We start from the raw sequence: 12977 nt of genomic DNA, 5'->3' as shown, positions 1-12977 counted from the left end.
CAGGTTAATGAGTACCTGAAGTGTCGCAATCACCTCGTGACCATAAACTATTGCCAGAGGTTGATTTTATTGACCCTTCCAGTGTGTAGACACTTATCTTAAATGGCTTTGGTGGCGTGGGTGATATGGACAAAACGTTTTACCAAGATATTTTTCAGTACTATTCTGATAACAATAAAAGTGATAAGAATTATGTATTACTCTTTAGATAAATGGATGGCTATGATTGCATAGCACAGCAATCTTAGCCACACAAACACAAATGCTGCTCTTAAAAATATTTCTATTTGTAATATTCTTTAAGAAGAAGTGGGATTTGTTTCAGTAAAACACACACAGTACCTGTATTTAATCATATTTTGAATTTTATGGCAAATTTTTGTTTATTGAAAAAAAAAATTACAATAATGATTCCTACAATATGGATATTTTTACGGGGTTATAAGCATCCTTAGTTGGAATTTATCACAATTACGATAAATCAACATCTTATTGTGATAAAAAATTAATCATGATAAATGATGCAATACACGCCCATCCCTATGGTAGTGACCCAATTGGTGAGCTTAAGCACACTAAGTAACTGGTGAGAATGGTGTAAGTGATTTTATAGACTTTACAATACTCTCAAAACTTTGTTTAGCAATCAACAGTTACAAATTGATCCCAATCCTGCGATTCCATCAACATCACGTTCTTTAAGCCCCATCATGCCACCAAGACCCGTAAAAACCTAACAATCAATCAATTTTATTTGTATAGCACATTTCAGCAGCAAGGCATTTCAAAGTGCTTTACATAATTAAAATAAAAACAGCATGTGACATTGAATAAACAGTGAGAAAGAGAAAGACATTTTAAAAAAGATAAAAACATTAAAACCGCACCCCTTTTAGGACTTCAGTTAAACGTCGTTTAACTGGGACTCTAACCCTCTGGGATTTTAGTGAAAAACACCGTTTGACAAGGACTCCAACCTCTAGAACTTTAGCAATTTTAAAATTCACTTACGTTTCTGTCGTTATCGTGTTAGTTGAAACGCCGTCAACTGGGACTCTAAACCCCATAGGACTTTAGTTAAACGTTGTTTAACTGGGACGTTTTCCGGGGGTCTTTACATCATTAAAACGTAAACAGTGAGAAAGAGAAATAAAAAGAAATTAATAAATAGATAGAAAGTAAAGATAAAAACATTAAAATCATCGAAGACATCAAAACCCACACTCTAATCCTAATTTAGCCATACGCAACTCTAAACAGGTGGGCTTTAAGTTGAGATTTAAAGGCACCCAGTGTTTCAGCTTTATTACAGTTTTCTGGAAGTTTGTTCCAGATTTGTGGTGCATAGAAACTGAATGCTGCTTCTCCTCGTTTGGTTCTGGTTCTGGGGATGGAGAGCAGACCAGAAACAGTAGATCTGAGGGGTCTAGACGGTTGGTACAGCAATAACAGATCTTTAATGTATTGTGGTGCTAAACCGTTCAGTGATTTATAAACTAACAACAGTATTTTAAAGTCTGTTCTCTGAGCTACAGGGAGCCAGTGTAGGGACTTTAAAACTGGTGTTATGTGCTCTATCTTCCTGGTTCTAGTGAGAACGCGAGCAGCAGCGTTCTGGATCAGCTGCAGCTGTTTGATTGATTTATTAGTCAGACCTGTGAAGACGCTGTTGCAGTAATCAATGCGGCTAAAGATAAACGCATGGATGAGTTTCTCTAGATCCTGCTGAGACATCAGTCCTCTAATCCTGGAGATGTTCTTCAGGTGATAGAAGGCCGACTTTGTGACTGTCTTTATGTGGCTCTGAAGGTTCAGGTCAGAGTCCATCACTACTCCCAGGTTTCGGGCTGATTGCTGGTTTTCAGTTGTAATAACTGAAGCTGAGCATTGATTCTAGATCGCTCCTCTTTAGGTCCAAAGATAATAACTTCAGTTTTATTTCTGTTCAGCTGGAGAAAGTTTTGGCACAACCACACATTTATCTGTTCTAAGCATCTATACAGTGATTGGATGGGTTCAGAGTCACCTGGTGACATCGTGATGTAGAGCTGTGTATCATCCGCGTAGTTATGGTAGCTGATCTTATTTCCCCTTATAACCTGAGCCAGTGGGAGCATATAAATATTGAAAAGAAGGGGTCCTAGGATTGAACCTTGGGGTACCCCACATGTGACCTTTGACCTCTCTGATGAGAAGTTTCCGATTGAAACAAAGAAATCCCTGTTCTTTCTGTAAGATTCAAACCAGTTGAGCACTGGACCAGAGAGTCCGACCCAACTCTCCAGTCGATTCAGTAAAATGTCATGTCATATTTGGATCAGATCATTAGCAACGACAGGCAGGACTTTCTTATTTGTTTTGTTTGGACACAGCATTGGTACTGGCTTTGGAGTGGATGTGCAGATTAATCCTCTGATCTTTTGAATTTTCTCTGAAAAGAAACTGGAAAACTTGTTGCAGGCGGCATTAGATTGAAATTCAGGTGGTAACGTCATAGGAGGATTTGTGAGCCTGTCAACAGTAAAAATAAAGCTCAAGCATTGTTAATGGTTTTGTTTATGACATCTGCAAAGAAAGTTTCTCTTGCATGTCTTAGTGTTCCAATATAATAAAGTGTGTGATAGTTACATAGTCTTTCTTTGTAGATGTCATAATAAACGTGAAGTTGAGTTTTACGCCATTTCCGTTCGGCCCTGCGGTAGAGTTGTCTTGCAGATTGAACTGTTTGTGCATTTCTCCATGGAGATTTCTTCCTACCAGACACAACCTTCACTTTAATGGGGGCAATGTGATCAATGATATCTGAAAGTTTGCACTGAAAATCATCTACCAACTTATCTACGTTATTATAGCTTAAAGGGGAGGAAGAAGAGTAGATTTGATTAAATGTTTCTGCTGTGTTTTCTGTGAAAGTACGTTTTGTGATAGTAGCTTTTTGTGCAAGTTTGTTAACGGATAAAAAACTGTCAAAGATAACAGGAAGTGATCCGACAGGCGACATCAGTTACAGAGACATTGGAAATATTCACACCCTCACTGATAACCAGGTCCAGTGTGTGTCCATGAGTGTGTGTTGCTTGTTTGACATGTTGTGTTAAACCAAAACTCTCTAATATATTAAACAGCTTTGTTGCCCCTCGGTCTTGGGGGTTGTCAACATGAATGTTGAAATCACCGACAATTATTAATGTGTTGGAGTTTTGTATAAAGTTAGTGTCAAAGTTCATTTGTGGCCTTTTACCTCAATTCCAAGATACTCAAAAGACGTGAAATTACTCAAAAGATATTTTACTACAGTTTATGATATTCTTAAATATTGAAGCCACGCCTCCCCCTTTTATATGTTTTCTATTCTCACTTTAAATATTGTAGTTAGGAGGCTCTGATTCAATTAGTATGATTGGTTCATTATTGTCATTCAACCATGTTTCTGTCAGAAACACAACATCAATATTATGCTTGGTGATGAAATCATTAATTAATAGAGCTATCAGAATAACGTTAGCTAGGGGTAATCCTAATCTGCACACCTTGCTCCATCAAATGAGAACATTTTTTGCTTTGTCACACGATATTGATGGGATATTGAGAGAAGCCAGTTTGGGTGGTATTTCTAATTTTTCAGCTAAGCTCTCTCTTTTGAGATCTTTGTTTCTTGCAATGGCAGTGAAAGCTGTATTGATGGTTGTGTAACCCCCTCTGACTCCATGGAGCCGCCACTTTCATTTGACGGTTGTAACCCGCAATTAGTCAGGTACTTTGATTTTTGCGGGCCCAGTTCCTGTGTTGCCCCAAACTCTGTAAACTTATCTGAAGCCCCGCCTCCAGTGTGCAATTTTAACTTCCTCACCTGTCTCCACTGTGGCTGTGACTTGCTGTTGGCATCTTACACACAAATTGATCCAAATCAGTGAATCTACGGACTTGATTGCCTGGTGAGTCTGTCATCTGATAGCAGTATTGCTTTTACATTTGAAACTTTAAATTGATTAACTTGAAATATAAATGATAATTTTTAAAACTTTATTTAAATTGTGGTTAATTTAACCTGATTATTGAAATATTGAATCTTGTCAAAATTATTAGAAATCTAATAATTGCTTTTGCATTTAATATGTATAAACCAAATGTCTAAATTTGATATTGATTTCCTTGTATGTTTGTGCAAGATGATAATTGTTGTTTTGGATAAAATACTTAATGCTTTAGGTCAGTTTTTTTTCTGTTGGACCATATCCTCATCTGGATATGAAGATGGCGAGCTAGGAAAAGGACAATGGACTTTATGATATTGGAATAAATTTATTCTGAGTAAACCGTCTTGTGTCTCTCATTGTGCTGCTGTAGTTTTATGTTTTTATGCCAATCACTTAATATATATACTCACCAAAACTAAAAGCACTGCCTCCTGTTTTTTCATTCAAACCTCAGACTCTTTCAAAGGACAATCTTCTGATGCTGCAGTTAACTGCCTAGCCTTAAGTGTTACACAGTGTTCTGACAAAATATGACCTTCATAACTTTATTGCAGCTTTCTGATGTTTATCTGTAGAGGTGGTCCTAGCATGTTTGGCGCCCTGGGCAAACCACTCTACCAGCGCCCCTCCCCTCTTCCCCATTACTATGAAATTGTTGACTGCTCATGCCACCCTCCCCACCTCACAATATTGTCCCCTGGGCAGTTGTCCATGTCGCACATCAAACTGCAACAGTTTACCTAATTCCACACATGCTGTTACATTCTCCAAGAAATGTGTGTTTTATTGCTGCTGCAATGCTTTTATTTTATATGTTGCTGATACCAAAGTTGATACCATAACTTGTTTGCTGTGTTTTCTGAAGTGACATCTTGTTAACTTGACTCGCCACATATTTAGGTCCATGTCCATCTAACTAAAACTTACAGGAAATATTCTCATCCTCCAAAAATTTAGAGGTTTCTTTGCAATATTGCAAAATCCCAGGTGTGAAATTAAGTGATACATTTCTTGACTCTAGACTCAACTTTCTGACATCAAAAAAGACATGGAACTCAAGTTGGACTTAAGCTTTTTGACTTTGACCTAAAGAAAATGTAGAGTATAAAAGCATGTGTTCCCTATACATGTATTTAATGAACTACACTCTGAATGTCTTTGCTATGAGGAAATAAACAAACTGGGAGCTATCGTCCTGCAACTTTTGGATGCATCCTTATGCCAACATACGGAAGCGCATTGCTATCACGCAGGAAAAAAAAAATTTAGAGCGCTATCACGATATAACGTGATACGTGTCTTGTTAAAACGTGATATGTATCTTGTTAAAACATGATAATTTTATGTCCAGGAAGTGGCGGTATTATGCTAGGCTAGTACAGTGGCTAACATGAATTGGTCAGATTTCCTTTCATGTTTGGTCTACAACATGTAGAGATACGGATGCTGCTTTGCACTGTGGTTAAACCATTAATAGCATGCGTACTCTGAGCAGGATCCTAAACAGAACGGGACTGCACAGAAGGAAACGTCAGTCCGGTCCTCTAGCTGTAGCGGCGTTCCTGACTGGATCGAAGCTGAAGTTGACTTCCGATTGTAGCTTCCAGAGGTGTGACCAAGTCACTGTGTTGCAAGTCGAGTCAAGTCTCAAGTCATGAACCTTGAATTTCAAGTCATTTCGAGTCGTTTTTATTTTTATTATAATTTGTGATTATACATAAAATTCAAATAATAGACCATTTATTCTTTTTAAAATCTGTATTTATCTCAAATGATAGAACATGTGCAGCTGAACACGAAGTATAAAAAACATTTTTAAATTGGACCTCTTTATTGCACATTTCTGTTAAACTTGATATTCAATAAAAAAGACGAAAATGCTGACATTTCCACAGCACAGTACAAAGAACCATAACACTCTGGTCACTGAGTGAACATGTATTTTTATGTGTCCATGTTTGAGTGACACAAGAAACAAAACAAATCAACTGACCAATTAACAGAAATCTGCAATTGAGGATACTGTATTTCAGTTAACTATTCTGCACTGCATTTGCAAAAGACCAAACTGCCCAAAATGTGTAAGTAAATATGTACGTAAATATGGGCCAGATGTTCTAAACACAAAATTTATTTGGGACAGTCACTGTATTTGGTCTGTTTTAACAAATAAACCACATGAAAAACTCTAAATCATTGCAAATAAAGTGGAGTGGTTTTGAATTTGGATGTGATGGTAAAATAAATATCTGTCAGGCCAAGTGGGTTAAATCTACAGCCAATTTCACATCTCAATATTGATAAAAACATATTGTGTGAATCAAGCTGGTCAGAATCACTAAACACAAAATAATGAGCTCAATATTTTATGTCTTACTCAGTTAACTATCCCACTTAGTGTTATATTCAGGGTCAGTGAGATTGTACATTTTTTATTTTTTTTATTTGTTTTTCCAGCAAAGCTATACAACTTGGCTTCCTGAGCTAACAGTGCACATTATTTGTGGAGGCATTTGAAGGACCGGATTTATGGTAAATCATCACCAATTTAACCCAGAGTACACATGCTAACACAAAGTTAGCTAAAGTCAACTATCTTACAGCAAAAGAAAAGTGCCACCTACCGATCTTTGTGAAGCTTCAAATGCCGGACAGAGTTGGACGTCGTGGCATCTCCACCCGATATCCAATTATTTATTGCATGTTTTACAAGTTGCAGTTCGTTTTTTATTCGAAAGTTCAGAACCTACGTAGCCAAAAGAAGTTACTCGTGGAAGCATATTCCAGCGGTTATTTCGTCTTTAGTTCCCTGAGCTCTGTAGCGTCGCTGCGTTTTTTTAAATGTCCAAATCCTGTTAATTTGATTGGTTGTGCTGCAGCTACGCACACATACATACTTAAGGAGAGAGGAAAAACAGGGGGACGGTCTGCACATATTGATAGGAATGAGTGAAATTAATTAATGACGCCACTTTATAAATAATATGTTTATGACTTGAGTAAAAATATCAAGTCTTTTAAAGTAAACCGCTTCAAGTCGAGTCAAGTCCCAAGTCAATGGCCGTGAAAGTCCAAGTCAAGTCCGAGTCTTTGAGCATTTTTTCAAATCAAGTATCAAGTCGTGATTTTAACGACTCGAGTCTGACTCGAGTCCAAGTCATGTGACTCGAGTCCCCACCTCTGGTAGCTTCTGATTTGGGAAATGGCTAAAGGGAGATTATAACGGAGGCTCAGATGTATTTGCTGAACATTTTCTGTTCAGATTTTTTTTAACAGTACACTTGCTGAACAACGGCAACGGCTGTTCGTAACCAAGCAACCGAAATCAACAGAAGGCTCGATAGTGGCAAAAGACAAAACTAGATCCTGTTAAGCATTCTTCAAAATAAAAGACTTCCTCTCTCCAAAATAAATCATAAATCAGCAAAAGCTGAATGGCCTCCTTTAAGCGTACTGAGAAACAATCACCTAATGATCCTGATTCATAAATCTCTACTCGGCTTGGCTCCAGCATACTTAAACTTTCTTTTACATAGATCTGTTAATTCCCATTCTTTACGTTTTAACAATATTTTTCTTTTGCATGTTCCACGTTTCCGAACTGAAAAAGGGAAGCAAGCTTTTAGTGTGATGGCTCCTACAGCCTGGAATCAGCTCCACTGTGAAATAAAGATGTCAAAGCTGGTTTCACTGGACTTATTTCGAGCGATTCTTAAAAACAGACGAGATTCTATTAAACAGTGTCACTGTTTTTAAATTCTTTTCTACTGTTTTACACTTCTGCATATGTATTAATTAATTTTATTTTGTAACCAGGTCCCTCTTCAAAATAAGATAAGATGTGTATCTCAACGGGGTTTACCTGATAAAATAAAAGAAATAAAATAAAAAATAAAATAATATTTGTCAAATATTGGTCAAAGATTTTTAATATTTGTCGACAAACAAGGAGCAAAGAAGAGACACCTCTCCTTTACCATATAGGTGACTTAAAATAATGTTTTCTAATGGAGACAAAGAGGGTAGATAAAGATTATTGTGTTGCTTTGATAAAATAAAACTCTGAACTTGAAGATAGTTATAGAAATATTTTGTAGGAATATCATGTTTGTTTTTAATTTCTTCAAGTTACATAAATACCTTCCCTGAAAAAAGATCAGACACTTTAGTTATATTCTTAGCAGTTTAAATCCTGCTCTACATGGATGAACATTACATCGGATAGTTGTTGCATTTCTCCCAAATAATCAAGTGTTTTTTGCCAGATCATCATTGTATTTTTCAGAAATGGGTATTTTGTTTGCTTAATTAATGCCTGATGAGTTCATGTACTCAATAGAGATCCAGTGGGACACAATAGTAACCCATGCTGGGGGCTGTTTGGCAGTAAAGTAAAACATTGCTGCCCTGATCTGGGTTGAAATAACATAATAGGTTTGATAATTGTTAACACTCTCTGTCATATGGCAGATATAAGAGAGAGTTTCATTCTCGGGCGTTTACCATTTAAGTGAAGTTGGAAAAAGTTATATTTAGCTCCTTAAAGAAGAAGGGGAGTTAAGAAATTGAAACTGATTGGAAAACATATAAGAATTTTGGCAATATTGTAATTTTTATAATATTGATGTGACCAATTAAGGAGATGGGTAGCATCTTTAACTATTAAACTTTTAAAGCTAACATACTTAGACACTTCTGACCTGGAATAGATTATTCATCTCTGATGCTATGTTGCATCACTATAAATCGGAATCTGAAAAGTTGTGGGCATTATTATCCCAGCTGATGGATCCTTGTAAGCCACACAAAAAGGCAGGTGCTCTAGGACAAAAAAGTGAAAGAAAACAGAAGGTTAAAATAATAACAAATATTGTAAATGTGATAGGAGTTTATTTCTAATGCATTCCAGATGCAAAAATATTTTTAAATCTCTCATTACTGAGGTTTCAATTCAGATAAAGACTTCACAAATCACAAACTAGATTTGAAATATTCTGCCATTAGCATAGAATAATCTGCTCCAGATCTGAAGTGTCGATGTATGTTCGTTTTTAAAGCAGAACAAATGATTTCTTAACATTTATATGTTAAATATAATTTCCATGATTAGTTACTTATTTACAGTCATATGTCAAGTCATATGTTACGTATAATTTACATGATTATTATTATTCACCGAATTTAACTTGATTGTACACAATTCCAAAAGGTGACGTAAAAAATAATTAAATTCAAAGCTTTATGTATGATTTATTTTGGAGAGAGGAAGTCTTTTATTTTGAAGAATGCTTAACAGGATCTAGTTTTGTCTTTTGCCACTTAGCCTTCTGTTGATTTCGGTTGCTTGGTTACGAACAGCCGTTGCCGTTGTTCAGCAAGTGTACTGTTAAAACAAATCTGAACAGAAAATGTTCAGCAAATACGTCTGAGCCTCCGTTATAATCTCCCTTTAGCCATTTCCCAAATCAGAAGCTACAATCGAAGCCAACTTGAGCTTCGATCCAGACAGTCAGGAACGCCGCTACAGCTAGAGGACCGGACTGACGTTTCCTTCTGTGCAGTCCCGTTCTGTTTAGGATCCTGCTCAGAGTACGCATGCTATTAATGGTTTTAACCACAGTGCAAAGCAGCATCCGTATCTCTACATGTTGTAGACCAAACATGAAAGGAAATCTGACCATTTCATGTTAGCCACTGTACTAGCCTAGCATAATGCCGCCACTTCCTGGACATAAAATTATCATGTTTTAACAAGATACATATCACATTTTAACAAGATACGTATCACGTTATAACGTGATAGAGCTCGAAAAATTTTTTTTCCTGCGTGATAGCAATGCGCTTCCGTACCAACAGACCAGGATCAGCTCTGAACAGGCCTTGTAACGAGGCATTCATTTGATTCAGGTGTGCTGGAGCAGGGAAGCATCTGAAAGTTGCAGGATGGCAGCTCTGGAGGACTGAACTTGAGGACCCCCAAGTTAGTGGCTCTAGAAACATGATGTAATGTTGATCACATTTGCAACCGGCTCAAGGCATAAATTAACTAAGCCCCTGAATGCTAACATTTTAACACAACAGATATAAAAATGTAATGCTGCTAAATTTGATTTAATGGTTTCAGCATAAATAAATGAAAAGGTTTTAAATCATTTAACATTTAAACTTAATATTTTAAGGAGCTGGCAAGTTTACTTTGCAAAAGTTCAAAGAACAATATTCATAGTTAGATTGTTTTGTTACCACAGCTACAATATGATTATATAGCCATGCGGTGGGCAGCATGAGATGTAAAAGCACACGCCGCACATAATTCTTTGTTCCCATAGATATATCATCCTCATTGCAAGCTCAAAGCGCACCTCTGAAAGCGTGTCTAAAGGCTATAAATGTGCTTCACATTGAGCCAAGCAGAGCAAACGATGCGGCTTTTAAACATGACTCGTACCTTGATTAAGAATTCACCAGAGAAACAGAGTCATCAAAGGGTGTTGATATAAATGCCATTACAGGAGAGTCTGTGTCCTGTTTGAGTGAAAGGTGGGGCGCGCAATGCATGCTGCAGTAAACTTCACAGATGAAGCTGCGATAGAGAGCTAAGTGTCCCACACGCAGAGGTGTCAGCAGTGTGATTGGCGAGTGCTCCCGGCCGGCTCCATGTATTTTAAGGCCCCCCAGGCTTATAATACAGGCTTAAAATAATATAATATAATAATACAGTGGAACAGTAGGGGAAACCCTGAAAAACTCCTATTTTCTTGTAATGTACTCTACAAAGCACTACAGTTTGTAGAGCACATCACAAACTGCTTCGTGGATGAGTGTCCATGTGATGCTCATGTTGCCATTGGTTTTATATCCACATATTCCCTTCACATTTACCTCAAAGTAGTCCTGCTCCACAATCTTTCCTGTTTCCATGGTGTATTTACATGTCAGGTAGTCAAGTGCCATTGAGGCAATTCCATGTGAGGCCAGCAAAGCTGCACGATATTCCACCAACTGACCTCCACCGCCCCACAGGTCCAGAAGACCAGGAAAAGGTCCAGGTCCTTTAAATAAGTCAGATCAACAAAAACAGTTCTTAAATTTCTTCTTTTTTTTTTATCAAAAGCATTTTATTGAATTTTCACATATTTTTTGCACATTGACAGAATAAAAAAAGGAAAAAAGTTACGGTTTTAGTCCTAGAAACAAAGTGAAGAGATACAAATATAAAGCAAGAAAATAACTTAATTTTCCTTCCTGTTCCTTCACATTTTTAACTGCTTCTGCATAGCTTATGTTTTTAGTTGTTTTAATCTGTACGATTTCTTTTGCTCTCTTCCGGTTACGTACTTCCGGTATTCCCTTTTTGCTTCAAAAACAGGTTCACAAGCAAGAGGCAGCATGGAAATGTTATCAGATGCCATCCACTCTGAATTGTCATGCAGGAACACCGTAAGTTACATCATATGGCAGATTATACTGTTTAGTTGGATATTATTGTTGATTTTCCTGTAATGTTATTTTAGCGAACTTGAACCACTTAATTTGGGTATATATGTCCCTACATGTTGAGATAGAGTGTATTTTTTGTCATTTCAGTTTTCACCACATGTTCATGAAGACAATTAAACAAGCTGCAACTAAACTCCAGGGTCCTCATTTGTGGTTTAACTCGGTGTCACCAACAGCTGAAAACACTACAACCGAAGTGGTGGAGGTATATAAGGTCTGACTTGAAAACTGAGATACCCTATTTTGATATTTTTTGGCAACTCTATTTCTTCAAACTCAATAAGGATTGACAAACTTCCTACTCTTTCTCCATCCACTGTTTTTGACAATCTTTTCAAGTTATTCACTTTTGCACCTTCAACACTTCTCTTAATTTTATCAAGATCTTCATAGAGGGATCCCATAAATCACTCCTCTAATTTTTATTTTCTCCCATGATTTTTTTCTCCAGCACAGTTCTTTTGCAAATATTATCCACATTTAAAGCCTTAATCTTTTGTTCTGAATCTTTACATACTACCAATAGGTTTCCGTCTCTCAAAATCTTTACCATTTACCATTTTAACATCTCCAATTTTCTTTTTAATTTCTCTTGACACCACAATGATTTTATCCTGTTCTTCCTCGTTCCTAAGTTTTAATATTACTTTAAATTCCTCCCTCACAACTTTCCTTCTAACTATCCTTTCTTCTTCTGAGCTACTTCCTTCCAGTTCCCGTTTACTGTCTTGGCTATCACCAATTCCCTTTCCTTCATCTATTTTATTTCTTCCACATCCTCTCCCTCTTCCCACTGGCATTCACCCTTCAAAATCCCCATCTTCCTCATTTCCTAGCTCCATTTCCATCCGAACCATTCACATACCACTTGATGCCAAATCCGCCTTTTCCAAATGCGATGTTTCTATTATTGTTTTTTCCGCGTCGCTCCAACGAACTTAGCTCTTTCATGCCGTTTCGACCGTGGCTGTTTGGTTGGGACAAACCACTAGAGTAAACGGGGGGAGGCGGACCGATCCACTCCTTGTAGTGACTTGATTTTGATGATTTTGTGTCAACACATTATGCACAGTCAGTAATAATATTTATAGAGCTTTGGAACGTGACGTCACTGCTGTAGACGGAGGAATATCAGTGTCATTTTTGGGGGTCATAAACATAACCGGCAGAAACAACATTCTCGTAGATTTTTTAAATCCAAGTTACTTAAAATAATTTAGCTATGGTATGAACTTGCTGCATTATTGAATGTAATGTCCAATCACACGACTGAAACGGTAAAAAGATGGAAAACGGACTTTCGTTTCACTATTTTCCTGCTTGGAAACAACGCGAGGAGGCTAAGCTATTGGAGCTAACAAAAAGAAAACGAATGTCCTGGGTGTCAGCGGTTGAGACGTCCTGATATTACCTTCTCCAACATCCTCAGATACCTACAAGTTCCCTCCAGACATTTTCATTCTGGTGAGTGTCTAAATTTGCTTTGTTATGTCAATTTTT

The 12977-nt window shown here is 37.1% G+C and overlaps 1 protein-coding gene across 1 annotated transcript in view; it reads right to left on the bottom strand.

Annotated features, from left to right (window-relative positions):
- LOC106911550 (peroxisomal succinyl-coenzyme A thioesterase-like) overlaps positions 1-12977 on the bottom strand; it is a 38117-nt gene that overhangs the window by 10171 nt on the left and 14969 nt on the right. The window contains exon 5 of the mRNA XM_088006685.1: positions 10860-11029. Coding sequence (XP_087862811.1) covers positions 10860-11029 — 170 coding nt within the window. The remainder of the gene's footprint in view (positions 1-10859; positions 11030-12977) is intronic.

Source organism: Poecilia mexicana, unplaced genomic scaffold (assembly GCF_051168715.1).
Source record: "Poecilia mexicana isolate PSO_F unplaced genomic scaffold, ASM5116871v1 scaffold_6, whole genome shotgun sequence".
Lineage (NCBI taxonomy): Eukaryota > Metazoa > Chordata > Actinopteri > Cyprinodontiformes > Poeciliidae > Poecilia > Poecilia mexicana.
This window is presented reverse-complemented; position numbering and strand designations above follow the sequence as displayed.